Genomic DNA, 25,690 nt, shown 5'->3' with positions numbered 1-25,690 from the left:
TTGTTTTCTGGGTTTTTATCATGAAAAGGTTGGATTTTGTTAGTTTTTTCTGTATCAATTGAGATTATCATGTGTTTTTCCTTTTTATTCTACTAATATGAAGTATTACATTGATTGTTTTTCTTATGTTGAACTACGCTTACATTCCTGGAACAAATCCCACTTAGTTTTGAGGAATAATAACGCTTTTAATGTGCAGTTGATTCAATTTGCTACTGTTCTCTTGAGGATTTTTGCATCTATATTCATAAGGGATGTTGGCCTATAATTTTCTTTTCTAATCTAATTTTATTATTTTTTTATTTTTTAAAGTTTATTTATTAATTTTGAGAGAGAGGGAGAGAGAGGGGGAGAGAGAGAGAGTGCACACAAACAGAGGAGGGGCAGAGAGAGAGAGAGAATCTCAAGCAGGCTCCATGCTCTCAGCCCAGAGCCTGATTTGGGGCTTGAACTCATGAATCATGAGATCATGACCTGAGCCAAAATCGAGTCAGACATTTAACCAACTGAGCCACCCAGGCGCCCCTAATTTTATTATTTAAATGTATTTAGAATAAATATACTTAGAATCTCTAATTTTGTTATTTCTTATCTAATTTTTCTTTATCTGGCTTTAGTATCAGGGTAATTTTGACTTCATAGAATGAGTTAGAAAGTATTCCTTTTCAGTTTTGAGGAAGAGTTTGAGAAGGGTTGGTATTACTATTTCTTTAAATGTTTGGTAGAAAAAAAATGGTTAGTAGAATTTACTGGTGAAGCCATCAAGTCCAGGACTTTTCTTTGTTGGAAGGTTTTTGTTTGTTTGTTGATTTTATTTATTTATTTATTGAAGTATAATTAACATACGGTGTTATATTAGTTTCAGGTGTACAATATAATGATTCCACAATTCTATATATTTCTCAGTGCTCATCAAGTAAGTGTATTCTTAATCTCCATCACCTATTTCACCCCACCCCCACCTCCCCACTGGCAACCACCAGTTTGTTGTCTATATTTAAGAGCCTGTTTTTTTGTTTATCTCCCTTTTTTCTTTGTTTCTTCATTTGTTTTGTTTTTTAAATTTCACATATAAGTGAAATCATATGGCATTTGTCTTTCTCTGATTTATTTCACTTAGAATTATACCTTTTAGGTCCATCCAGGTTGTTGCATATGTTCTTTGGCTGAGTAATATTCCATTATACATATATATATATATATATATATATATATATATATATATACACACACACACATACATATATATATACATATATACATATATATACACATATATACATATATATACACATTATATATATACACATCTACATTTATACATACATACATACATACATACATACTGCGTGACTCAGTTGGTTAAGCGTCTGACTTAGGCTCAGGTCACTATCTCACAGTTCATGAGTTTGAGCCCTGCAAGGAGCTCTCTTCTGTCAGCACAGAGCCCTCTTTGGACACTCTGTCCCCCTGTCTCTCTGCCCCTCCCCTGCTCACACTTTTTCTCTCTAAAAGATAAACGTTTAAAAAAATTCCCAGTAGTGGAATTATTGGGTCATATGGTATTTCTGGTTTTAGTTTTTTGAGGAACTTCCATATTGTTTTCTGCCGTGGCTGCACCAGGGTTTCTTTTTCTCCACATCTTTACCAACACTTGTTTTTTCTTGTGTTTTTAATTTCAGCCATTCTGACAGGTGTTAAGTGATATTCCATTGTGGTTTTATTTGCAGTTCTCTCATGATTTAGTGATGTTGAGCATCTTTTAATGTGTCTGTTGACCATCTCTATGTCTTCTTTTTTGGAAGTTTTTGATTACTGATTCAATTTCTTGTTATATGTTTGTTGAGATTTCTGGTTTTTGTTTGTTTGTTTTTTAGACAGTTTAGGTAACGTCTGTGTATTAGGGTTCTCCAGAAAAAACAACCAATAGGATAAATATACATATAAAACAAAACAAAAAATATGTATATATACATACACACATAAATACACACACACACACACACACACACATATATATATATATATACACACACACACACACACAGTATACACACACATATATATGATTTATTATAAGAAATTGGCTCACACAATTATGGAGGCTGGCAAATGCCAAGATGTACAGAGTGAGTTGGCAAGCTAGAGACCCAGGAGACCTGATTTTTTTTTAGTTCCAATTTAAGTCCAAAGAACCAGGAATGCCTATGATGTAGTTTCAGTCCCAAGGCTGGCAGATTTGAGACCCAGGAATAGCTGATGTTTCACTTCCAGTCTGAAGGCTGGGAAAAAAGCCAGTTCAAAGGCTGTTAGGCAGAAAGCTCTCTCTCACTCTGGGCAAGGTCAGCCTTATAATTCTCTTCAGGCCTTCAACTGATTGGATGAGGCTCACCCACATTAGGGAGGGAAATCTATTTTACTTAGTCTACTGATAAAATGTCAATCTCATCCCCCAAAAATCCTCAAAAAAACCACAAAACACCTCCCAGAATAATGTTTGACCAAGTATCTGGGCACCCCGTGGCTTAGTAACACTGGCACATGAAATTAACTATCATAATATGTTTCAAGGAATTTGTCCCTTTCTTCTGGGTTATCTAATTGGTTGGTATACAGTTGTTCATCGTATTCTAATACTTTTTATTGCTGTAAGGTTGATACTACTGTCCCCACATTCACTTCTGACTTTAGTAATTTGAGTCTTCTCTGTTTTTTTCTTAGTCAATCTTACTAAAGATTTGGGGTTTTTTTCATCTTTTCAAACAACCAACTTTTGATTTCATTGATTTTTTTATACTCTATTTTATTTATTTGTGATCTATTCTTTATTATTTTCTTCCTTCTGCTTGCTTGGGGTTTCTTTCCTCTTTTTCTTTTTTTTAAGTTTATTTATTTACTTATTTTGAGAGAGAGAGAGAGAGAGAGAGAGAGAGCGAGCGAGCATATATGTGAGCTGGGGAGGGGCTGAGAGAGAGGGAGAGAGAAAACCCCAAGCAGACCCTGTGTTAATAATGCAGATCAACTTGGGGCTCCATCCCATGAGCTGTGAGATCATGACCTGAATGGAAATCAAGAGTCAGATGGTCAACTTACTGAGCCACCCAGGTGGCCCTCCACTTCTTTTTTTTTTTAAGTTTATTTATTTATTTTGAGAGACAGAGAGAGGCAGAGAGAGAGGGAGAGAGAGAGAGAGAATCCCAAGCAAGCTCTGCTTTGTCAGTGCAGAGCCTGATGTGGGGCTTGAACTCATGAACTGTGAGATCATGACCTGAGCTGAAATCAAGAGTCAGACACTTCACTGACTGAGCCACCCAGGTGCCCTCCTCCTCTTCTTTATCTAGCTTAGTTCTAAGATACAAAGTTAGGTTGTTGATTTGAAAAAAAATTTTTTTTTTTAATTTTTTTTTTTCAACGTTTATTTATTTTTGGGACAGAGAGAGACAGAGCATGAACGGGGGAGGGGCAGAGAGAGAGGGAGACACAGAATCTGAAACAGGCTCCAGGCTCTGAGCCATCAGCCCAGAGCCCGACGCGGGGCTCGAACTCCCGGACCGCGAGATCGTGACCTGGCTGAAGTCGGACGCTTAACCGACTGCGCCACCCAGGCGCCCCTGATTTGAAAATTTTTAAAAATGTATTTACAGATATAAATTTCCCTCTGAGCACTGCTTTCATTCCATCCCATAAGTTTTGATATTTTTTTATTTGCCTCTAAGTATTTTCTAATTTACCTTGTGATTTTTTTCTTCAATACATTGGTTATTTCAATGGGTGTTGTTTAATTTCTATCTATTTATAATTTTCCCAGATTCCCTTCTCATAGTGATTTCTTTCATTCTATTGTGATCACAGAAAATACTTGGTATGATTTCATTCCTTTTAAGCTTATCAATTCTTGTTTTAAGGCTTAGCCTATGGTCTAACTTGGAGAATGTTTCATGCATACTTGAAAAGAATGTGTATTTTGCTATCATTGGATAGAATGCTCTATAGATGTCTCTTAGGTCTAGGTGATTTATACTATTTTTTAAGTCTTCTATTTCCTTGTTAATCTTTGGCATGGTTGTTTTTACACATTGTTGAAAGTGGAGTATTGAAAAAAAGTGGAGTATTGAAATTTCCAATTATTTTTTTATGAATTGTCTATTTCTCTCTTCAGTTATGTCATTTTTTGCTTTATGTTTTGGAAGTTCTTTGTTAGATGCATATATATTTATAATTGTTTTATCTTCAGGGTGCCTGGGTGACTCAGTTGGTTAAGTGCCCACCTTCTGCTCAGGTCATGATCTCCCAATTTGTGGGTTGGAGCCCTGGAGCGTGGAGCCTGCTTCGGATTCTGTGTCTCCTCCTCTCTGCCCCTCCCACACTCATGCTCTGTCTCTCTCTGTCTCTCAATAATAAATAAACATTAAAAAATTTATAATTGTTTTATCTTCTTAATGGGTTAATTTTTTATCATTATAAAATACCCCTTTTTTGTCTCTTGTAAAAATTTTTCTTTCAAAGTCTATTTTTTCTGATATTAATATTGCCTCATAGCTTTCTTTTGGTTATGGTCTGCACAATATATCTTTTTCAATATATTTACTTTTTTTTTTTTTTTTTTTACTGAGAAAGAGAGAGGGAGAGAGAGAGGGCATGAGCAGGGGGAGAAGGGCATAAGGAGAGAGGGAGAATCCCAAGCAAGCTCCACACTCAGTGCAGAGTCTGATTTGGGGCTTAATCCCACTACCCTGAGATCATGACCTCAGCCAAAATCAGGAGTTGGATGCTAAACTGAGTGAGTCCTCCAGGCATCCCTTAGCTTGTGTTTTTAAATTTTTTTTTTTTCAACGTTTATTTATTTTTGGGACAGAGAGAGACAGAGCATGAACGGGGGAGGGGCAGAGAGAGAGGGAGACACAGAATCGGAAACAGGCTCCAGGCTCCGAGCCATCAGCCCAGAGCCTGACGCGGGGCTCGAACTCACGGACCGCGAGATCGTGACCTGGCTGAAGTCGGACGCTTAACCGACTGCGCCACCCAGGCGCCCCATTAGCTTGTGTTTTTAAATGCAAAACTTTGCCTCTTGTAGATAGCATATACAGTTGGGTCATGTTTTTTTGTTTGTTTGTTTTTTAATTTTTTTTTCAACGTTTATTTATTTTTGGGACAGAGAGAGACAGAGCATGAACGGGGGAGGGGCAGAGAGAGAGGGAGACACAGAATCGGAAACAGGCTCCAGGCTCTGAGCCATCAGCCCAGAGCCTGACGCGGGGCTCGAACTCCCGGACCGCGAGATCGTGACCTGGCTGAAGTCGGACGCTTAACCGACTGCGCCACCCAGGCGCCCCAAGTCATGTATTTTTAATCTATGTTTCCAGTGTTTGCCTTTTAATTGGAGAGTTTAATACACTCATACTTAATATAATTAGTGGTACTAGGATTTATGTCTACAATTTTGCTGTTAGCATTTCATATTTCTTATGGTTTTTTGTTTTTCAGTTACTCCATTACTGCTTCCTTTTTTTGTTAAATTGATACTTCTGGTATGCCATTTTAATGACCTTGTTGTTTCTTTTACTATATTTTTGAATTATTTTCTTAGTGGTTGCCCTGGGTGTAAAAATTATCATAATTTATATTTATTAATTTATCCTAATAAATCTTATCTTTCATCTTATTTTCTTATCTTTATCTTAATAAATCTTAATTTATGACAATCTAGTTTGCTCCTACATAGTTTGCTTCTATAAGCTTTGCTCCTAGTTTCATTTTCTTTTCCCTCCTTTGTGCTCTCATTCATCAACACAGATTTATTATTATTGCTTTATGCAGGCATCTTTTAAATCCAAAGAAGAAAAGAGTTATAAATATGCATTTATAGTATCTTTCATATTTTCCTTTGTTGTTACTTTTACCAGTGCTTTTTATTTCTTTATGTGGATTTGAGTTACTGTCTAGTTTCCTTTATTTTAGCCTGACAGACTCCCATTACTATTTTTTGTAGGTAAGATTTTCTAGCAATGGATTCTCAGTTTTTGTTTATCTGGTCTTGATTTCTCCTTCGTTTTTGTTGGATAGTTTAGGTGAGTATGGAATTTTTCTTCCAGAACTTGAGTATGTCAACAAATTCCTTCTGGCCTTCATGGCTTTTGATGAGAAATCAGCTGTTAAACCTTATTGAGGATTCCTTGTGCATGATGAGTCACTTTTCTCTTGCCTCTTTCAAGATTCTCTTTTTGTTTTGTCTTTTGACAGTTTGATTATGATGTGTTTAAGTGTGAATCTCTTTGTGTTCATCCTGTTTGGAATTTGTTGAGCTTCTTGGATATGTAGACTAGTCTTTCAGTCAAAGTGGGTGATTTCAGGCCATTGTTTCTCCAGATATTATTTCTGCCTCCGCCCATGCCCCACCTCTTTTTGTGATTCCTATTATTTGTATATTGTTATTCTTGATGGTGTCCCACAGGTCTCCTAGGCTCTTTTCATTTTTATTCTTTTTTTTTCCCTGCTCCTCACATTGCATAATCCCAGTCAATTTATCTTTAAATTCATTAGTTTTTCTTCCACCTTCTCAGATCTGCTCTTGAACTTTTATTGAAATTTTCATTTCAGTTATTGTACTTTTCAACTCCAGAATTTCTATTTGGTTATATTTTTAAAAGTAATTTCTATCTCTTTCTTGACAATATCTATTTGGTGAGGCATTGTTTTCATACTTTCCATTCATTTTTTTAAGACATAGTTTTCTTTGAACTTATTTTAAACAGCTGATTTAGTGTTTGTCTAGTAAGTTTGATGTCTGGGCTTCCTCAGGGTTACTTTTTTTTTTTTTCCTTAGAGAGACAAGTATGTGCACATGCAATGGAGGTGGGGCAGAGAAAGAATCCGAAGCAGGTTCCAGGTTCTGAGCTGTCAGCACAGAGCCCGACACATGGCTTGAACCCATGAGCTGTGAGATCATGACCTGATCTGAAGTCAGATGCTCAACCGACTGAGTGCCCCTTTTTGTTTTATGTGTGATCACTCAAGTCTCTGCTTGGTTAACTTAGTGGTCAGTCAATGATTGGACAGGGGTTTCATTAAATCACTGGAACCAATGAGTCTCCTAGTTTTTGCTAAGGGGATATATGTTTATATTCTTCTGAGATTATTTTTGAGTCACTTGCTGACATGCAGGACACCATAGGCTACCAACTATTGTGGATCACTGAAGATAAACAAGAGCAACTGCACAGTCTTCAGCAGCTCCCACATTCTCAAATCTGGTGGAGAATCATTGCAGCATAGATGGAGGCAGCTATCTTAGGCTTTCTCCTCTCTGCACAGTTAGTCCCTTGTGGCTACTGTCCTGGTCTCTGGTGGTTGTTCCCCACTGGAGTCTCCCTTTGTTTTATGCAGTATAGTTTCTAATGCCCATTCCTCTGCCCCTCAGTTCAAATTCAGGCAAAAGATTCCCTACTGCTTCCCAGTCCTGAATCCTGCTTCATTACCAGCCCTACCTCAGGCCAAACTTTAATCCTTATTCCCACTCCTACTACCTTCTTCTCCACCCCAGATTAGGGTATCTGGAGTATCCTTTCCTAGGACCCAGTATGAGGGACAATATCTCACCCCAACTGAAATAGAATACCTGTTACAGAAGTAGTTTGAAAATGTGTGAGTTTTAACCTTCTTCAATACAGTCTGGCCTCCCGGTCCTATGTGCCAGTTTCCATTCTTCCTAGAGAATGTCCTGTAAGTAATAATACTTGGAACCAGCTAAAGCACCACCTTTGAAAGAGTCCCATGGGTGTACTGGTGGCTCTTGGCTTGCAAGATCCAAGAGTCTCTGGTATTGATGCAGTCTTGTGGCAACCAATGGACAAATCTCAGCTAAGGAACAATATAAGGCTTTCACAGCCCTCTGTGTTTTTGAGCCAAAGCAGCAAGGATCTAAGAAAGATTGGATTGTGACACCCAGGAAGTTTTTATGGGAGGGGCCCAGTAAAGTTCCAGTTATGGAATGACCAAGGGAAGAGTCTGAGGCATAGTTTGAAGAAAGGCCCCAATTGTTACCTATCAAGGAATTCAGAAAGCTACTCCATGAAGGCTTTGGGAGCTGATTCTGCAGAGGAGATAAAGAGTGACTTGAGTCATTCAGAGAAATGGTCAGAAAATGACTTATCAATGTGTTCAAAAGAGAACCTAGATTGGAAACAACTGGAAAATGCCTTAGTTTACTTGGACAGAAAGCTGGGGCAGGTCTATCACAGTGGTTTCATTGTGTGTCTAGGTATGTATTGCTCATGGCTTGCTGCCAATTATACATTGTCCCCTCCTGGGAAGTCTTTAAAGTCACTTGGGAACTGGAAATTTAGTACCCTCAATGAATCAGGAACACTGCCTGAATACCTCTTGGAAGCTTCCCTTCCTTGATCTAGGCATTAGATAAGCACTAGGGAGCCCAAGTTTTATAGTTTTGGGTGTGCTTACCTCACCAGGTCCTTGAATCCATATAACTGTTAAGTTAATAAAGACCCAATTATGGTTTCTTCTCTGATCCACTTTTCTCTCTCAGCCACCCATGTTTTGGGGATAGCTAAGTCAAGGTTGCATAGCAATTTGAAAGAAGCCATTGTGCAGGTCAGAGGACAGGCTGATCACAAAAAATTCAGTTTCTACCTTGGATAGTCCTTTTCCTGCCCCCTCAGCTGAGAGCAAGGAAACCAGAGGGCCCTGAGATGTTGGTCATGGTTCACACAGGACCCCAGTCCAAGAAGAAGAGCAGACAAACTTTTGCCCATCATCATGGACAAATCATGGCACAATGTAACTGTATGGGGAACAAGAGAGGCAGTCCCGAGTCACTTCCAAATGATGGCAGGACATGACCCAAGGGATCCGAGCGGAGTTGTACACCAACAGACTCCAGTCATGGAGGAGCAGTGCCCCAGAGGTAGAGAACAGAGAGAAGAGTGTCTGGAAGGGATCATCGCTAAAGAGAGCATCTTGTTGGAGTTTCTATTTTAGGGAAAGGATATTGGATACTAATTTAGGGATTCCTTCAAGGGCCAGATAGTCCAGGAAGATAGTGAAGTCCAATAAGATGCCAGCTGCTAAGTCACAATCTGAAGATGTTCTGAGAGTCAATGAGCTGGGAGATGCCCAGAAGCTAAATGTCTGAGTGGTCAAAGAGCTCCAGTGACCAAGGAATGGCCCCTACCACCAAGAGTACTGGTTGCTCAAAATTCAGGATAGCCAAACCTTAAAGAATATATTGTTGTCATACAAATGAGCAAAGTAAGGTCACAGTACTGTCATTACAAAATTACACACACACACACACCCCACACTACTTTAAAAGGATTCAGAAGCTTCTCAAAGTGAGAAGACCCAGTAAAGACCCACCTCCCCAGGACCTGGCTGACTAATTTTTCCCCTACTTTCTTTACTACCTTGACTTTTATATAGGTGTCTGTGTGTGTGTGTGTGTGTGTGTGTGTGAGTAGAGGATTATACAGGCATTAAAGTACCACAAATACCTCATGCAGCCTCCAAGAAGGGAAAGGTGCAACTGCAAGTAGAGTTGCAGAGCCAGCTTCAGGGATTTCTCATTGAAATGACCCTGGCCTCACATAGCCTGGCTTCTAAGGACTCATAGGCCCATCCCAGAGAGGGCTCAGTGGAGATATGACAGCTTCCCAGGTCTTCTATGAACACACTGAGGCCAGAGGAAGGAAGCAGTCTGGCTGAGAACACCTGGATCCCAAAACTTGAGGCCTGAGGAAAGGGCCAGGATAATAATTTAGCCCCAAGTGAAGAGAAAGACAACCTATGGGACCCAAAACAAGAAAGCAAGGAGTAGCAGATGCAGGATTGGGGATCTCCCACCCGGGGCCAGGAAATTAGCAGACACTCTTGTGAGCAAGAACCCTTGATTTCTCACTGGAAGGAATAGGCTCCTCACCAAAGTACTTTAGGTAAAATGATGAGGAGCTTTTTTTCCCCACTGGTGTTGTCCCAGGAGAAAATCAAGGGCAGAAGTTCCCTCTTAAAGCGTAGTTGGTGTTAGCCTCTGTATGGAGCCCAGGCCCAGGTGAGGGCAGAGATGCCTTCATGGCACTGAGGACACTGAAGCTCAGGAGGGCATGGTTCTTGTGGGCTTGATCTTAGAGAAGGATCTGGGGCTCAGGCATGGAGGAAAGTCAGCACCAGTAGAAAGTCTAGGCCCAGGCATAGCCTACAGATGGGCATTTCTGTGACTATAGGGCTCCTCCTTACCCAGTCCAAGGAAAGTAACAAATGCATCATGCAGGCCCTGAGTATCAGAGTTGTCTCAGCAGGGATAGATATTTCAGAGCCAAGGACAGATATCCCCAGAAAGTTGTAAGATTTAAGGATCAGCAACAGTGCTCCTGCCTTTCAGGAAGCCTGCATCCCCAGCCAGGCCCTGTCAGCGTGAGCCAAAGATGCCAAGTACCTCAAGCCACTCTTTCCACTGCCCCAGGCTCTGTCTTTGGGGATGTATCTCTTCTAGTTAGCCAGAAAGTCTTCCCTCCATTGCCTCCCAGGAGGACAATTTTTCTCAAAAGAAAATTCCAGTCTATGTAGAGAAAATTATTCTCATGCTAGCATATCCTTCAAATATCCAACAAAGGATATTTATTCATTCTAAATAGATTTGTTTCTGCTAATAGCCGAGTGGTATCTTCTGTCTCTGTTGTGTTTGGGGTATATGTTTTAGAAATCTCACGAGCCTTGGGGAGCCTGGGTGGCTCAGTTGGTTAAGTGTCCAACTCCAGCTCAGGTCATGATCTCACCATTCATGAGTTCAAGCCCCACATCAGGCTCTGAGCCTGGACTCTGCTTCAGATTCTGTGTCTCCCTCTCTCTCCTCCCCTCCCCTTCTCACATTATCTCTCTCAAAAATAAATAAACATTAAAAAAAAATTAGAAATCCCATGAGCCTAGGCTTAGAGGAAGGAGTCAGCTCCACCTTATATTGAAGAACCACCTGGAGTTCTCAGAGGTGACCAGGGCCCTGGAGGGAAGTTGAGTGGCACTTGACACCTGCCCCCATCCCAGGTTCATTGCTCCTGCTCAGATGCCTTATTTTTAAAATACTTTATTTTTTTTTCCATAATACTGTCATTACAAAAAAATACAAAAAAACTACTATAAAAACATTCAGGGGCTTGTCAAAGTGAGAAAACCTAAAGACCCCACCCCAGGACCTGGCTGAAGCAGTCTTCCCCTAGCTCCTTCACTACTTGACCTTTATACAATTGTGGGAGTGGGGTGGGGTCACACAGGCATTAAAGGGCTAGAAATTCCCCACACAGCCTCCATGAAGGGTAAGAAGTAGCTTCACGTATCACAAAAATGGGATTTGGAAGTTTGAGGGTGGCTAGGCCCTGAGTTCAGAGGTGTGGGGAGAAACCTGTGACCCTGAATCTCTTGGTGGGGAATAGCTGTCATCTGACCCCAAAGCCCTTTCCCTTCCTGATGAAGGCTGGGGGATGGACCCTGCCCCCTACCTCTTAGCCTTAATACAGCAGGCCCTCTTCCCCTCCCTCCACCCCTGCACACTCCTGAGAGCAGCAGGGAGATCTGGGTAGTGTGGGGGGCTCTCAGGGAGGCTGCCAAGCCCCCATTCACCTTCCTGGCCCTAATGAAAAGTGTCTCGTGCTCAGTGGCCCGGTTCATGGGTTACGGACCTTCCCTTCTTAACTCTGGAGAGGCACAGATAGCTCTAGGTGAGTGCTTCGTGTGTGTGAATATGTGTGCATTAACTTTAGACACTGTGGACCTAGGGGTGGGGCTGGGGTGGGAAAGCAGTGTCCTTTCTATCTTCTTCCTCTGCCACTGGGAGGAAGCTGGAGAGAAGGGAGAGGAGAGGTATTAGCAAAGCTGAGAGGGGTAAGAGGACATGCTATTTACAGGCATGGACAAGGAATCTCTGTATCTTCAAGTAGCACTCAGGTCACTCTCCAGCCACTGGAGTGGGAACTGGATTCGAAACTAGTGACATGAAAATTGACCCCTGGCCTGGGCTAGCTCTCCCCACCTCCCACCCACTTCCCCAAGGCAGCCCAGCTCTGAAAGGGGTCAGGGACAGGAACATTTTCCTGAAATCCAGTGGCTTTTTTTTTTTTTTTTTTTTGCATTTTAGAAAAAGTTGCCAGTGTCCAGTGGACATCAAGCTGGGTGCACATTGGGTGGGTGAGTGTAGGGGGTATTGCTGTGGTAGACTCTGGGCTGGCTGGGGCAGAGCCTAGGAACAGGGTAGGTGCTGCTTAAGGATCTGTCGTGTCTGTGGTGTTAATCTGTCTGGGAAGCGAACTTTGAACTCGACAATGAGGTCTCCTCGCTGGGTGGGCACCTTGGGGAAAGGAAGGCCCTCCCCACGGAGTCTCTTCACGGTGCCTGGCTTGATGACGTCATTGCAGGGTAATGGGATCACCCGGCCATCAATAGTGGGAATGTTCACAGTGCAGCCACACAGCGCCTGGGGAAAATGAGGTAGAGAGTGAGGAAAATGGGGGGTTGAGTGGGAAGGGAGGAAAAGATTGAAGTGAGGAAAGAATGTCCCCATTATTCTCCCCTGCCCCCAACACATACACACGCAACCTGACCCAGGCCCTACCTCCTTGAGGCTGATCAGGGCACTGTAGAGCACATTGGTGCCATCTCGACGGAAGTGTGCGTGGGGCTTGTCTTTGAGCACAAAGACGATGTCAGCAGGGATGTTGTCAGGTGTGGCATCACCTTCTTTGGGGAAGGTGATCTTGGTGCCTTCCTTCCAGCCACGCTTGATGACAATGTGCAGGATCTTGTCCTCGGTACGCACAGTTCGCCCATCAGGGTTGAGGCGCCGCCTTGTGATCTTCATGCGCTTGGTGGAGCCGTGGTAGATCTCCTCCAGGGACACCCGCAGCTCATGTACCACAGGTGGGTCCTGCACCTTGCGCCGAGGGTATAGTGGTTCGGGGGCCCGCCTTGGGCCCCTACTCAGCCCATTGAAGCCAAAGCGGCCAAAGGCGCCAAATGGATCCTCATCTTCATCCACATCCATGTCATCTGGGTCAAAGCCACTGAAGGGTCTAGTGGAACGGCTGCTGGCAAAGAAGATATCGAAGGGGTTGGAGCCACCAAAGAAGGAGGCAAAGGTGGCATGGGGGTCCCCGTGAAAGGTGTAGTGAAAGGAGCCACTGGAGCCACCTGATGAACCACCGCCGGTCTTCAGGCCTGGAGGGAGGAGAAGTTAGGGATAGTGTAGCTGGTCCCGGCCCCACTCCAATCTCCACCCCCTGCCCTCTAGCCCCCAGTTCATGGGCCTAGAGAAAGAAGCCACCTCTCTTCCACAGAGAGGACTAGCCTAATAGAGTAAGAAAACCTCTGACAAGATTAATTTTTATTCTTAATTATATGTTTAATAATAAAGCACATCATGAGATTCAAGAGGCTGAGTTACAATAGATAGAAAAGCTAAGTAGAAGACTTGGAGAACAGGACTTGTAGTCCTGTAGTCTCTTCCATGTACCCATGACCCAAAGATGTCTCACAAAGCCTCGAGTGGCCGGCTTGGGATCACACTACAGTCATACTTGACTCCCAAATCTTTGTTTATCTCTAAAGACACATAGAGCAAGGGAAAATCAGAGAGGATTTGACTACACAGGAAGCCAGTAAGTGACCTGTCCCAAATAAGGTGGGGATACAGTCCAGGAGAAAGCCTGCTTTCATTCTGCTTCTACCCATAGTTCCCTTTTTTTTTTCTAACTCCTATCCAAATGGGAAATCAAGAGGGACCCAAAAAGCAGGAAAGCTCATTAGTTTGGAGATGAGGAGCTATTTCATTAAAGTTTTTAAGAGCTTTGTTTCCACACTCAGAGCTCACACTATTGTACAACTCCAGGGGTGCCATTCACACACCAGACAGACATAGAACACAATGGGAACAGAGCTTCTTGGACTTAACACCAAGTCCTATACCCCGTACCTAATGTCAAAGCAACCAAAATGCATGAACGAGCAGGCCCACTGCAGGTAATGGCCGTAGCTGCTCTCTCTGGAGCCAGGTCCTGTCTAAGGAGCTCAGATTGTGGGAGGCAACCTTCATGGGGAGATGGTAGTGGTGGTGTTAGGGGGTGTGGGGAGGAGTTAGGGAAGCGGTTAACACTGAGAAATTCTCTAGAATATATAGACTCTGGGGTGGGGCCCAGGCTAGGGGAAGGGGCCCTTTTCTTTGAGGCTTTTTATCTAGAATTTCAATTGGCTGTGGAAGTCTAAGCCTAAATTAAATTAGCTTCTTATTTCCTGGGACTGCAAGAACAGATTTGGGTTTCATTAGAAAGGCCAAGTGGCAGGCAGTTCAGAGACTTGTGGCAGCTGCCTCTTCATCCCTCCCCTAAGACTCAGGGTCTGTTCTTTTCTTTTCTTGAGGGTCTGATTACCAGGTGAGTTTAAGAAGCCTGGCAGAGCTCAGTGAGAGAGGGATATTGGACTGATAACAACAGGAGGGGGTAATTTCTCTGTAGGGACTCCTGTTGTGTCACCACCACCCCCTTTTTCATGCTGGGAGCAACTTGTCCCTAGCCAGGGTTGTGCACAAAGTCTGTGTGCACAAGTCTTCTGGCTGGCTGTTGGGGAAGGGGCAGGGCAGACAGAAATATAACCCACATTTTCAAGGCCGCTTGTCCTTCCCCAGGCCCTGGGTTTCTCCTTAAGGTTGTGCTGTATTCTTAGGAGACCTCCTGGGATGTAGATTGACATTAGGACCCAGTGTCTGGGTTTAGAGGCTGAACTTTGTCCTTCACTTGGGCTTGGACATGCAGGAGGGATGAAGTTTCTGGGTAGCTCTCCAGCTAACAAAGGTGAGGCCAAGTGGAGAAAAGAGTGCAATTCCTAGACAGGTCACATGGGGGCATGGTATCTGCACTGCTTCCCTCTTCCCAGCCCTACTGTTCCCACCCCTCCATCCCAGAGAGACAAATTTCTTAGCTGAGAGAATACCAAAGATTCTAGCAGATGCCTGTGAATCTGGGAGTTGGCAAGTCTAGTAGGTGAGCAGGGGAGACCTGAAGGAATTAGTGCATGGAGAATAAGAAGAGGGGTTTGGGAGGACTGGGGTGTGCAGAGGATAGGGGCATGGGATACAAAGCAAGGAGGAGAGGAAAAGAACATTCTTTTGAGCACCTATCTACTCTGTAGCAGGTATGCACATATCATCAGACTATCTAATTTTGTGGCTAGAGTGGGGAGAGGGAGGAGGAGAATGTGGAAGAAAGGTAGATGCTGTTGGGCAGGAAGGGCAGTTCCTCTTAGGAAGGAGAGTCCTCAGCCGTGACAATGTCTCTTAATATAGCCTGACAGGTGCCTGTGGCTGGCGGGTGGCAGGCGGCCCTGAGGGGCAGGCCCAGAATTAGCAGCTACATCATGCCTGTGGGATGTACTGGGAGGGGCCACCCTCTCAGAGGCTTTATTTGGGCCTTTCCTGCCACCCTGTGCCTGGCCACCAGCTACGTCAGGGAGGGGGCAAGATGCCAGCAGCAGTTCCCCTTCCATCCTTGGATCCCTGCCACTTCCTCAGGGAGGCAAAGCTCCCTCTCTGTCCTGCTGGCCTGACGTGGCAGGGAAGGAGAGAATCATCTCTCTATATCAGAGCTCCAGTGGTTAATTCCCAGGCTGCTTAAGGGCCAAACTTTTATGCTGATGAATGTAAATGCTCTCTCCTCAGAGAGCCAAGGCACACACGCCTTTTCCCTAACCTTCCCTAGCAGCCAATGAAGCAGCAGGGACTTCAGGCAGGACTAATAAGGCTGGGAGGGAAAAAAGGGAGGGGGAAAGCCTCTGGTTTGGACTTCAGACGTCCCTAGGGCCTGAATTTGAGGAGGGAGAGGGGCAGAGAGAGGCAGGGAGAACTATGTAAGCCAAGTCTGGGGAGTGGTGGTCTCTACTCTCTTCTGGGTGTCAGTGCGGAGAACACTTGCCTCCATCACCCCTCCTCAGCTTCCAGTTCCCTGCTACAAGAACTGGGTCACCCAGCACCCCACACAAGGACAGGGGGCCAGCGTCAGCCTGGAGCACTGCTCTCTTACCTTCCTCCCCATACTGGTCATACAGGCCTCGTTTCTTAGGGTCACTCAGCACGTCGTAGGCCTCTGCAATCTCCTTAAACTTCTCCTCAGCATTGGGTTCTTTGTTCTTGTCTGGGTGGTACTTCAAGGCCATCTTCCGGTAGGCTTTCTTGATCTCATCCTCGTTGGCTCCCGATGGGATCCCAAGAATCTTGTAATAATCCTTTCCCATCACAGCCACTGGACCGGTACTTGTCTCCTTGTTTCTGAAAGAAACCCAGGGCCAGTCCTTGAAGCTCCTATTCCCTTTTGACCCAGCCCTGCTCCTGACGATCCTGCAATCCCTAAGTGACTCACTGTGTGACTTTCAGCAGGTCATGCCTGTTCTGTAGGCCCCTGTCTCCCCATCAGTAAAATGAAAGGTTTGGACTAGATGGTCTCTTTCAGCTCTGACATTCTAGGATTCTGTGATTCTTTCCTCAGCTCCTAGATTTTCCCAGCAGGAAGCTGGGGGCTGTGGCCTATTAGGGGCTCAGCTAAAGCCCAGGTCCTTGGGCTAGACTGAGGACCCCTGAGAGGCCCTGCCGTGTGAGGTGGCACCATGGACTGACAGGCCCACACACAGAAGCTGGCGAAGATCAGTGTACTGGGTGAGGTCACCTGAGCATCGTGGTCTTTTACGCCATGTCTCAGGCATGGTGCCCAGGCTAAGGGCAGCTGGGGCAGTGGCCCAGGACTAGGGACAGTCCTAGGTCTTTAGCCAGTTGTCCTGGCCAGCTAGGCTGAGTCAGGGTGTAGGTGCCTGGAGTCCTCTCTGCTATTGAAGACCCCAGGCCTCCCTGTCCCTGCTTTCCAGACTATGCTAAGCCTCACGTGTGACAGATGAGAGAATGACTCACAGCCTTTGGAAACTGCCGTTTCTAGCTCTCTTATTAGCAGGGGGGGATGACACTGTCCTTCCTCCAACAAGGGCAACAGTTCCCTTTACTCATTTCCCAGTGTCTGCACACAAAATGTGTATGAAGACATGTCTGTGCCACCTAAGCACTAGTGTTAGTGAACAAAACCATCCTGGGGGTAGGGCCTTTTTAAACCTTAGTTGTTAGAACACTTAGGCACTAATCACCATTTCCTTAATACCTTCCCTACCAGTCCCTCCTCACCTGCCCTGTGGTTCAGGATCTGACCCAGGGCCAGGTCCACACTCCTCTGATAGTCCCTTGTAAGCCAGACACCAGGGCTTTTTGTTTGTTTGTTTGTTTTTTGTTTTGTTTTGTTTTGTTTTTTTGTTTGTTTTTTTAGGGAGAAACACAGGGCTCTAATTCTTTCACTCTAATCTCCCTTCACCACTGTCTCTGTGGTGGATATGAAGGGAAGGGGACTTTCCTGTAGTTGGGCTATTTGGGGAGATGCCCAGAAGCCATTCTCTAGCCCTTCAGAGGCTTGGCCAACCCCTACCAAGCCCAGAAAACCAGAGTCTTTCTAGCAATGTCCTGGGCTGGCAACCACAGCTGAAGTCTGCTTTTCTGCCTCTCACAGCTTCAGTGAGGTATACAGGGCTTCCTGGCAGGAGTGAGGGCTGTACTTAAGGCCCCAGGAAGGCAGGGACAATGGCCCTAGCTCCTGCCCCCACAGGGCCTGTTGCAGGTGGCTGAGTTGACTCATGGCTCTGGGAGTCACCTCACTGTGACGAAGAGAAGGCTCCATAAAGGCGGGTACTCCCCCTTCTCCCCCTACCAGCATGTCACGCCTGGTGGGGGAAGCTGGGGTTGGAAGAGTGAGAGAAGAGCATCTGGGGGTGGGCAGCCATTTTCGGAAGCAACGGTAAAAGCCGTCTGAGAGGGAACTGGGGGTGGTCTTCCATCTCTGCCTCAGCCCATGCCTTCTCTGCCCACCCTAGGACTGGGAAGGAACCCTAGTACACCAAGAGGATGCCCCCAGAAAACCATAGCAGCTTCTAGGCAGAGGGCAAGTGGAGCGGCTTGCCAATGCTCTCACCCTCCTCTTGCTGTCCCTGTATTACCTCTTCATGAGGCCAACTTCCTTCCTGGCACTCACCTGATAACCGTTCTGGACCTATAATTCTCTTGCCTCCACAGACACAGGGCAAGCTCTTTTGGGGACTGCCTTTTTCCTTCTCCTTTCCTCCCTCTTTCCCTCCCTCCCCTTACCCACAAGCCACGTGTTGGAATGACAAAGGAGCCCCATGGCATGGCACTGCCTTTGATGGAGAAGAATGAAGGGGATGTTAATGTTGAGGCAGGAATGAAAAATGAGAAATAGCAAGGGAGGGGAGATGGTTGATACAGAAAATGAAGTATTGGTGGAAGGGGACAAGGGATGACAAATAGAAATGGCTGAGGTGGAAAATGGGTTACCAATGGGTTGAAAGAGAGAGATGAAGAGAGTTGAAATATTGGAAGAGATATTTGTGGAAAATGGATGGATACCTGAAGGGTTTGGTATAGGAGATGAATGATAAGGGGTACCATTCATTCAAATGTAAGGGTGAGGTAGGAGGGTCTTACATGTAATGCAGATGGGGTGAGGATGATGGTGGGCAATGAAGGGGGATGAGATGTGGAGAATTTGATGTGGTAGGGATATGAGTGCCCTTCTCCAGAGGGACTTACCGGAACTTTACAAACCCATTCAGCGTCCACGCTCGAAGTTTTAAGGGCTCCAGCTGAATTTTAAACATCAAGCTGGCTAAGAAGTCTTCTCCCCAGAAGTGTGGGAAGCTCCGGAAAGCTCCTCGGGCCTGTAGTGGGGGTGCTGCTGGGGATGGGCAGGAGAGCACTGTGCGCTTAAACATGCCCAGCCCAGCCCCTCACCTCTGATCGCTCCACCGGAGCCTGCTTGGAAAGCTGCAGCTCTGGAAGCCACCTCCTCGGGTTCTCAGAGGCACTAGCCCAGCAAGGCCTGTCCGGTGCAGCAGGAGCTAGACCTGATCCCCAGGTGTGGAGAATGAAGGAATAGGGTCCGGCGGCCACCTGCTCACAGGTGCAGCAATGTCTGAATGGCTGTACGGCAGTGTGAAGGTAAGGCTGGCAGTGGAAGCGTGCTCTTGTGAGTGGCAGCGTGTGTACCTGTGCCAGGTGTGGTTGTGAGGGGCTGAGAGGCAGTGAGTTCCTCTCGCCTCTCTCTCCGGGGAGGATCCGACCCCAATCCCCAAGCACCTACTCAATGAAGTCACTGACCCGGAGTCTCCTCCCTCGCAGACAGGCGGGGAGGGGCGGGGCAGAGCAGAGCTCGGCCGGGACAAAAGGCGCGGCGAGGAACCGAGAGGAGCGGAGAGGAAGGGAGGGGAGGGGGCTCGGGCGGGGGAGGGTGGTCGGTGATGTCACCGGCTCTGACAGGCTGGGCTGGCCCAGAAACGCCTCCGCCCACGGAACCCAATCCGACCCGGCCCGACCCTCCCCCCAGCTCAGGCTCTGGCTGCCCGCTGTTAGAGGGTCGCAGACATCGAGCACTTTGCCGACCCCAGTCCCCGCACCACCACGGCAGAAGAAACGATGGGCCTTCAGTGTCCCAGCTCCCCCCAATCTCCCTCACCCCCCCCCCGACACCAGGACCACTGGCTTAGCGACGCCCCCGCTCCCGGGACCCCTGAGTCCTGGCTCGGTGCCCTCACCAGTGAGGAGCTGCGGGCGCCACCGCGGTCCGTCAGACAGCCGCTGCCCCCTCCCCTGGCTCCGGCTCCGCCGCCTCCACTCTGGACAGGAGTCGCCTGCCCGCCGGCCGCAGACAGCGGGCCGGGGAACCCGCCCCCACGGCTCCGCCTCCGCGCCTCCCATTGCGCGGTCTGCCCATCACTCAACTCAGCTTCCCTTGTAATTGGACAGCCTTCAGCGAGTGCCTTGGTGATAGCCGCCCATTCTCCGCCCCTGTCACCCGGCCACACGCGCACACATTCCAGGCAGTGATTGGTGTCGGTCTGATTGGTGCGCTCTGGGATCAGTCAACCACACCTCTTCGCTAGCTCGTCGTGTCATTGGTGAAAGGGACAGAGGGCGGCAACTCCACGCGCCCTTTGATTTTATTGGTTGGTCTGTGGGGCTCAGACCCGAGACTGGGGGCAACTATATTAGTCCAATCTCGGGTTTGAGAAGGTGGGACGTACTGGCCACCGCTCAAATCCCGGGAGAACCTTCTGGAACCTGTGTAATGTCAAAGGCAGCCTTAAAGGAAAACTGCTTACCAGTTGGCGGTGACTCTCGGCATTCTTTCCTTTCTTCATTTAGGAGGGTCGGGGAGCGAATAGTGCACTTTGGAAGGTGTAGTCCCTCCACCAGGGTCAAAAGGTCACCCCTTCTTACCTGTCTTCCATCAGAACTGTAAACTGACCTCGACCAGACCTGATTTAGCTTTACCTTACCTTGACCCGGCACTGACCTGAGGTGACCTAACAAAACAGACGCCAGTAGGCATGCAGAATTTAAGCATGCTTCCCCTCTCTCCTTGGTAACCTGGTAGTTCTTCCCAATTTTAGCGCCTCCACGATTCCCGATTCCCGTTGTGAGTCCCCTTTTCATCCTCTGTATAATCCCCTAATACCACCTCCCTTATGAGCAGCCCCTCCCCAGCAACTCCCACAATCTTCAGTAACATTCTCTCTATAATCTTTCATCTCACTTCCCTCTTGAGTGCCCAAATTGTAGCCCACCCTTTCTTTCCCCTCTTCTTGGCTGGGTATATCTCCTGTTTCCCCCCATGATCTTCTGTTTTATCGTAGCCTTAATCTGTTATGACTCCCATGATCTCCCCAAACCTGGCTCCCCCCTTAACCCTTCATCTCAGCTCCACATGATTTCCTTAACACACTCAGAATCTCCCACCTCAATACCAACCCCCTCCTTCCACCCATTAAATCTCAGCCCTAGTGTCCCCGCTGTTCAGAGCAGGCAGGGCTGCGGAGGCGGTAGCCAGCGGAAGCCGACGCTTGAGCAGACACGGTGCCTAGCGCCCACGTCACTGTCTCCCAGGCCCATCTGTGCTACAGGGAGCGGGGGTGGGGAGGGGGTAATCCGGGGGTGAAGAGGGGAAAGGAGTTCTTGGGGGGTTTGAGGACAAAAGAAGGGCCAGGGCAGAAGCTCTCACCTCTCTTTCTTTGTCATTTCCCAGAAACAGTTCGGATACCCATGAGTTCACACAATCTGGATAGAGCTGGAAACTGAGGCTTGGAGAACACCAGTACCAGAGCAGAGCAGGAGAGAGATCTAAGGGGTCCTGAGGTCAGGTCTGCATAGTCTCCATTATCTGCCTTCCTTCTAGTACTCACCATGGCGGTCCCAGGTGTAAAGGGGTGTGAGCTGTGAAGTAAAGAAAGGAAGTGGGGTAAGAGGAGGATGGAGAAGAGGTGACACGAGGGGAATGAGAGAAGGGAGGGAAGATGGGGTGAGGGGGATGGGAAGAGGAGGGGAAGAGAGATAGGGTGGGAGGTAAGGAAGGGGGATGAGAAGGGAAGGAGTAGTGGGGAACAAAGACTAGAAGGGAGGGGAGATGGGATGATGAGGGAATGGAACAGTGTGACAAGGAGGTGGGCATGGTACGGTGAGGGGGCCCAGGACTGGTGCTGGCTCCTTAGATCCGGGGGCTCTCACTCCCCCACCTCCAGACTCATGGGGGCCTGGGCTGTGGGTGGCTCTACTTCTTATTCCAGTTCTATTTTGCCTCCTCCAGCCTTGCCTGTGCCAACACGGAGGCAGAGTTTAGTCACTGGGCCTTACCTGGTCCCTGCTGACGCTATGTTGTGGGCTTAGACCTTGGGGCGGGGTGGGGGGGTTGTAGCACCTATGCCTTCAGGTGCTGATGACATGGACCCCATTGTTTGCTGGGTTCTCTATGGCCACCCTGTGTCCTGTTGCCCTAAGTATCAGGTGTGTGTTAGGAAGCCGGGTGTACAGTGTGCCATAGGTGTAAGAATGTAGGCTATGTTGACCTTGTGAGTTGACTTGCCACATCTGTGCCTCATTTCCTTCTTTGTATAATGGGTGTAGAAAACGGGTATAGTACCTCACTGAGTTGTTGTGAAGGTTAATTAAGGTAACATATGCATCTAGTTCTGCGCTTGGTATGTAGTTAATGCCCAGCAAAGTTAACTGTTACTCTCTATATTCACAGATGTCTGGATGTGTGAGTGCATCTGTTTGATGTTTGAGTCTGATTGGGAGTTATTGTTGTATCTGTAATGTGATTTGTAAGTGAGAATATATCTGTGCAATATTTTTGTGTGGTAGTGTGCCTGATTCTGTATTATTTGTTGTGTATGTGATTTTGTGTTAGTATACATGTGTGACTAAATGTGTAGGTCTGTGTCGACATGACAAACAGCTTCGTGGATGTTGACATGTTGACATCATGTCTGCCCAGTGTATGCATGAATCTGTGATCGTGTCAGTTCTGAACACTTGAATTCACCCTCCCTCCTTATGGAGACGTCATAACCCTAGGTGTCCCTCATTTTCTCACCCTGAGGGAACCGGAACCCCGGGGGCTGGGGTGGAGGTGGGTGCCAGTAAGGAGGTGTTTAGACAGGAGCACATGTTCCCTCCCAGACTGTGTATGGGAGGGGAGCCTCCTATCTTGCACATATCCTGAAGACTTCAGAGGAAGTGCTCCCCCACCTAGCCCATTCTTAGTTCCCTGTCTTGTTGCCATGGCAGCCGTTGCCAGGGGCTCCCACGGTTGCTAAGATCTGGGTGTGGGAGGCTGCCAGGCCCTGTTGCCAGTAGAAACAGAGAATCCGGGGGAAAGCAAGACTCCCCCACAGCTGCCAGCTCTCTGCAGTGACAGGACTGGTCCTTGGACCTCTCCTGTCCCCAGATTGTACCTATGATTTGTATGTGGTAATTCTATTGTTGGTGAGGTGGCTTTCACAGGAAGTTGGAACTGGAATACTGGGATCTACCTTCTGAAGAGACCGTGACTCTAGCATGCCCATTACCATCTTTAAGGTTGAGAGGTCCTTAGAAATTAGTGACTCCTTCATTCTGTCCCCCAACCCTTATATGTTTCCCCTGGCAATATTTTTTGTTTGAGTTCTCCTGTGCTTATTACCTGATGCTTCCATCTTGTATATGAATGCTACATTGACCCCTTGATGCTAACTGACTCCTACCTGAGGTCAGACTCTTAGCATCTCACCTGAATACATACTGCATGCTGACACTTGGACCCAGACTTCTGTTCCACACTGAGTGTCAACTTTGACTTCAGCCTGAGACACTGACCTTGGTCTTAGTCCTGGACCAGACATTTCCTCAAACTCAGCCTTAGCTTAAGCCCTTCTAGACACGGATGAGCCCTTATTTTGATACAGGTACTAGAACTCAACTGCAGATTCAGTTCTGATCCTGTATGCTGATTGAACACTGACCAGTGATCTACTCACTGGTACTCACCTGGTTTTTCTTTTTTATGTTTAGAGGGAGAGTGTGCAAGTGGAGGAGAGGGGCAGAAGGAGGGGGGGAGGAGAGAGAGAGAGAGAGAGAGAGAGAGAGAATCTTAAGCAGGTTCCATGCTCAGAGCAAAGCCCAATGCAGGGCTTGATTTCACGACCCTAGGATCATGACCTGAGATGAAATCAACCATTGGATGCTCAACTGACTGAGCCACCCAGTTGCCCCTCACCTGGTTGTTCTAAACCTACACTGACCAGTACCCTAACTATTCAGAGGGGTTATTTCTTGCCTTGGGAGTGAGAGGATAGTGTTAGAAATGACCAGCAGAGGGCATGCAACATCAGGTTCTAGAGGCAAGCTTTCCAGAGCTCATCCTGGAAAGGGACAGCAGGTGTATTGAGACCTTGACTCTTTTCTCTCAGGTCACGACCGAGAGTTGTAGGTACAACAGTTGGTCTATGAGGTTAACTAAAGAAATTAAGTTTCCCGACCCAGTTATTCTAATGTTCTATGGTCATATGGGTCTCTACAATCTTGAATATGCCTCCAGCTCAGCTGGACTTAGGGCTGGGCATTCACCAGAAGGTGCTTAACCATTTGTAGGCATCACAAGTCTCAAGAGGACGGGATGCCTGGTAAGTATCCCACCCCCAACTCAACAGTTTTGTCATATGCTTATACAGCTTCACTACCTTCCCTGGTATCTAGTTACCTTTTGGTGCTATTGAGGAGAAGTCTGCCTCTCCTCCACCTTTGGTCTTAGCTTTGTCCTTGAGGTCACATTGACCTCATCAGTCCCACCTGCCAGACATCAGCCATCTACATTACCTCAACCCTGTTTCTCTCCAGGGTGAGACACCTCTCAGGCCTTCATGGTTTCCTCTTTTGTCTTGCTTCATTCCAGCTCCCAAAACTATGCTCCCCTGGCTGGGTTTCAGTTCATAGTGCCTGGCTCTGATTAGCTTTTTCCAGGAGTGCTGGTACAGTGTACAAATGAGCCAGCCTGCCTTCCACTTCTGACTCTGAACTTCTTTCTACATAGCCTCATGTTACATCAGTTTTTTTTTTCTGTAGCTACCTCATACTGTTCACCCATATCAAGTGAAGACTACAACCTCCTCTTCCTGAGCTGCTGGATCACATCTTGCCCATTTGTATGATTGCCCAAATGTTACAATTTTGAAAGGAGTGTTATATTTATTTTTTAAAAACAAAGATACTTGAAATAAATGAAACAAACATTTTTTCAGTACCTTCTGCATTTTAGGACAATCCTCAGGCTTGGAAATCTCTGTATTTATGTTTACTTAAAGATGGCACAGGAGGGGCTGAAGTGCTTGCTGCATGAAGCAGCACATGTGCTAAAATTGGAACCATACAGAGAAGATGAGTATGGCCCCTGCACAAAGATGACATGCAAATTCATGAAGCTTCCATATTTTTGGTTTTGATGAATGTTGAAATGTAATAATGTAAAGTGAATGTATATATGAATAAATTAGTATATTACCAAAAAAGAAACAACAACAACAAAAAAGAGGGACTGAAGATCCCCAGCTGGCTCGACTATGACTTCAGTACTGTGGACAGAGGCCATTAGCGGTACCCCTGGCTATGCCTGTGATTGTGGGTGGGTGGAAGATGATACACACACAGATTTTAGATGGGGCCAGAAATCCTTGCTGCTCACTTAGTGCCTTATAGTGTATAAAGCTCTTTCCTCTCACCAAATTCATTCTTGTCTTCCCTCAACTATCAGCCCAGGAGACAGGACAGGAATTGTTTCCCAGACTTTTGCAGATAAAGAAACTGAAGTTCAGCAAGGTCAAACTCCAAGCAACACTTTAGGTGGGGTGGGAAAGAGAACACTATTCCATGCTTAGCAAATTTGGCAGCTACTGTTTCCCCTTTGAAGAATGACTTTCTTAGAGATAAGAGGAGTGCACTTGAGCCAAAGGAGGGCAGTGTGAGTGGAAGTTTGTGTGGAGCCAAGGGTCCAGCAAGCCATGAGAACAAGTGGCAGTTGGGAGGGGGAACAGTCCTTAGAGGGCCTAAAGTTCATCATGATTGTTGTACTGAGGGCGGGGAAACCTTGCTTTTAATTAGGGTCCACAGAGGCCCTGCTTTTATGTCTCTTTTTCTGTCCTAATGCTTGCCTTCACTGAACTTGAGACAGAAGAAGGGACCCTTAAGATCTCAAGCTGTCTCTGAGCCTGATAGACCTCCATTTGAAAACTCCAGGGA

The 25,690-nt window shown here is 46.5% G+C and overlaps 1 protein-coding gene and 1 non-coding gene across 5 annotated transcripts; one reads left to right on the top strand and one right to left on the bottom strand.

Annotated features, from left to right (window-relative positions):
* Positions 1–11,078: 11,078 nt before the first annotated feature.
* Positions 11,079–19,751, bottom strand: DNAJB5 (DnaJ heat shock protein family (Hsp40) member B5). 4 transcript variants are annotated; one of them, XM_030294215.2, is made up of 5 exons: positions 19,678–19,744; positions 18,677–19,132; positions 16,065–16,309; positions 12,611–13,212; positions 11,079–12,472 (listed from the first exon to the last, which is right to left on the bottom strand). In XM_030294215.2, the coding sequence occupies exons 2-5, from the start codon at positions 18,856–18,858 to the stop codon at positions 12,239–12,241; spliced, it is 1,263 nt and encodes a 420-aa protein (XP_030150075.1). In that variant the 5' UTR covers positions 18,859–19,132; positions 19,678–19,744; the 3' UTR covers positions 11,079–12,238. The 4 variants fall into 4 exon arrangements, with proteins under 4 accessions (XP_030150075.1, XP_030150074.2, XP_030150077.1 ...); XM_030294214.2 differs by having other exon boundaries at positions 11,081–12,472; positions 18,677–18,818; XM_030294217.1 differs by lacking the exon at positions 18,677–19,132 and having other exon boundaries at positions 11,082–12,472; positions 19,678–19,751.
* A 5,028-nt stretch (positions 19,752–24,779) lies between these two features.
* On the top strand, positions 24,780–24,889 carry LOC115500239. Its single transcript, XR_003964475.1, has one exon. It is a non-coding gene; the product is annotated as a U6 spliceosomal RNA (small nuclear RNA).
* Positions 24,890–25,690: the final 801 nt, after the last annotated feature.

The sequence above is a fragment of the Lynx canadensis genome, chromosome D4 (assembly GCF_007474595.2).
Source record: "Lynx canadensis isolate LIC74 chromosome D4, mLynCan4.pri.v2, whole genome shotgun sequence".
Lineage (NCBI taxonomy): Eukaryota > Metazoa > Chordata > Mammalia > Carnivora > Felidae > Lynx > Lynx canadensis.
Note: the sequence above shows the minus strand (reverse complement) of the source record. Positions and strands in the feature narration are given on the sequence as shown.

What these genes read in the sequence shown, in the direction of transcription:
- DNAJB5 (XM_030294215.2), bottom strand. Translation starts at nt 18,858, where the DNA reads ATGTTTAAGCGCACAGTGCTCTCCTGCCCATCCCCAGCAGCACCCCCA. An exon ending in AATGGGTTTGTAAAGTTCCG is followed by an intron (nt 16,310 to 18,676) that starts GTAAGTCCCTCT and finishes GGTTTCTTTCAG; the next exon opens with AAACAAGGAGACAAGTACCG. An exon ending in CCCTGATCAGCCTCAAGGAG is followed by an intron (nt 12,473 to 12,610) that starts GTAGGGCCTGGG and finishes CATTTTCCCCAG; the next exon opens with GCGCTGTGTGGCTGCACTGT.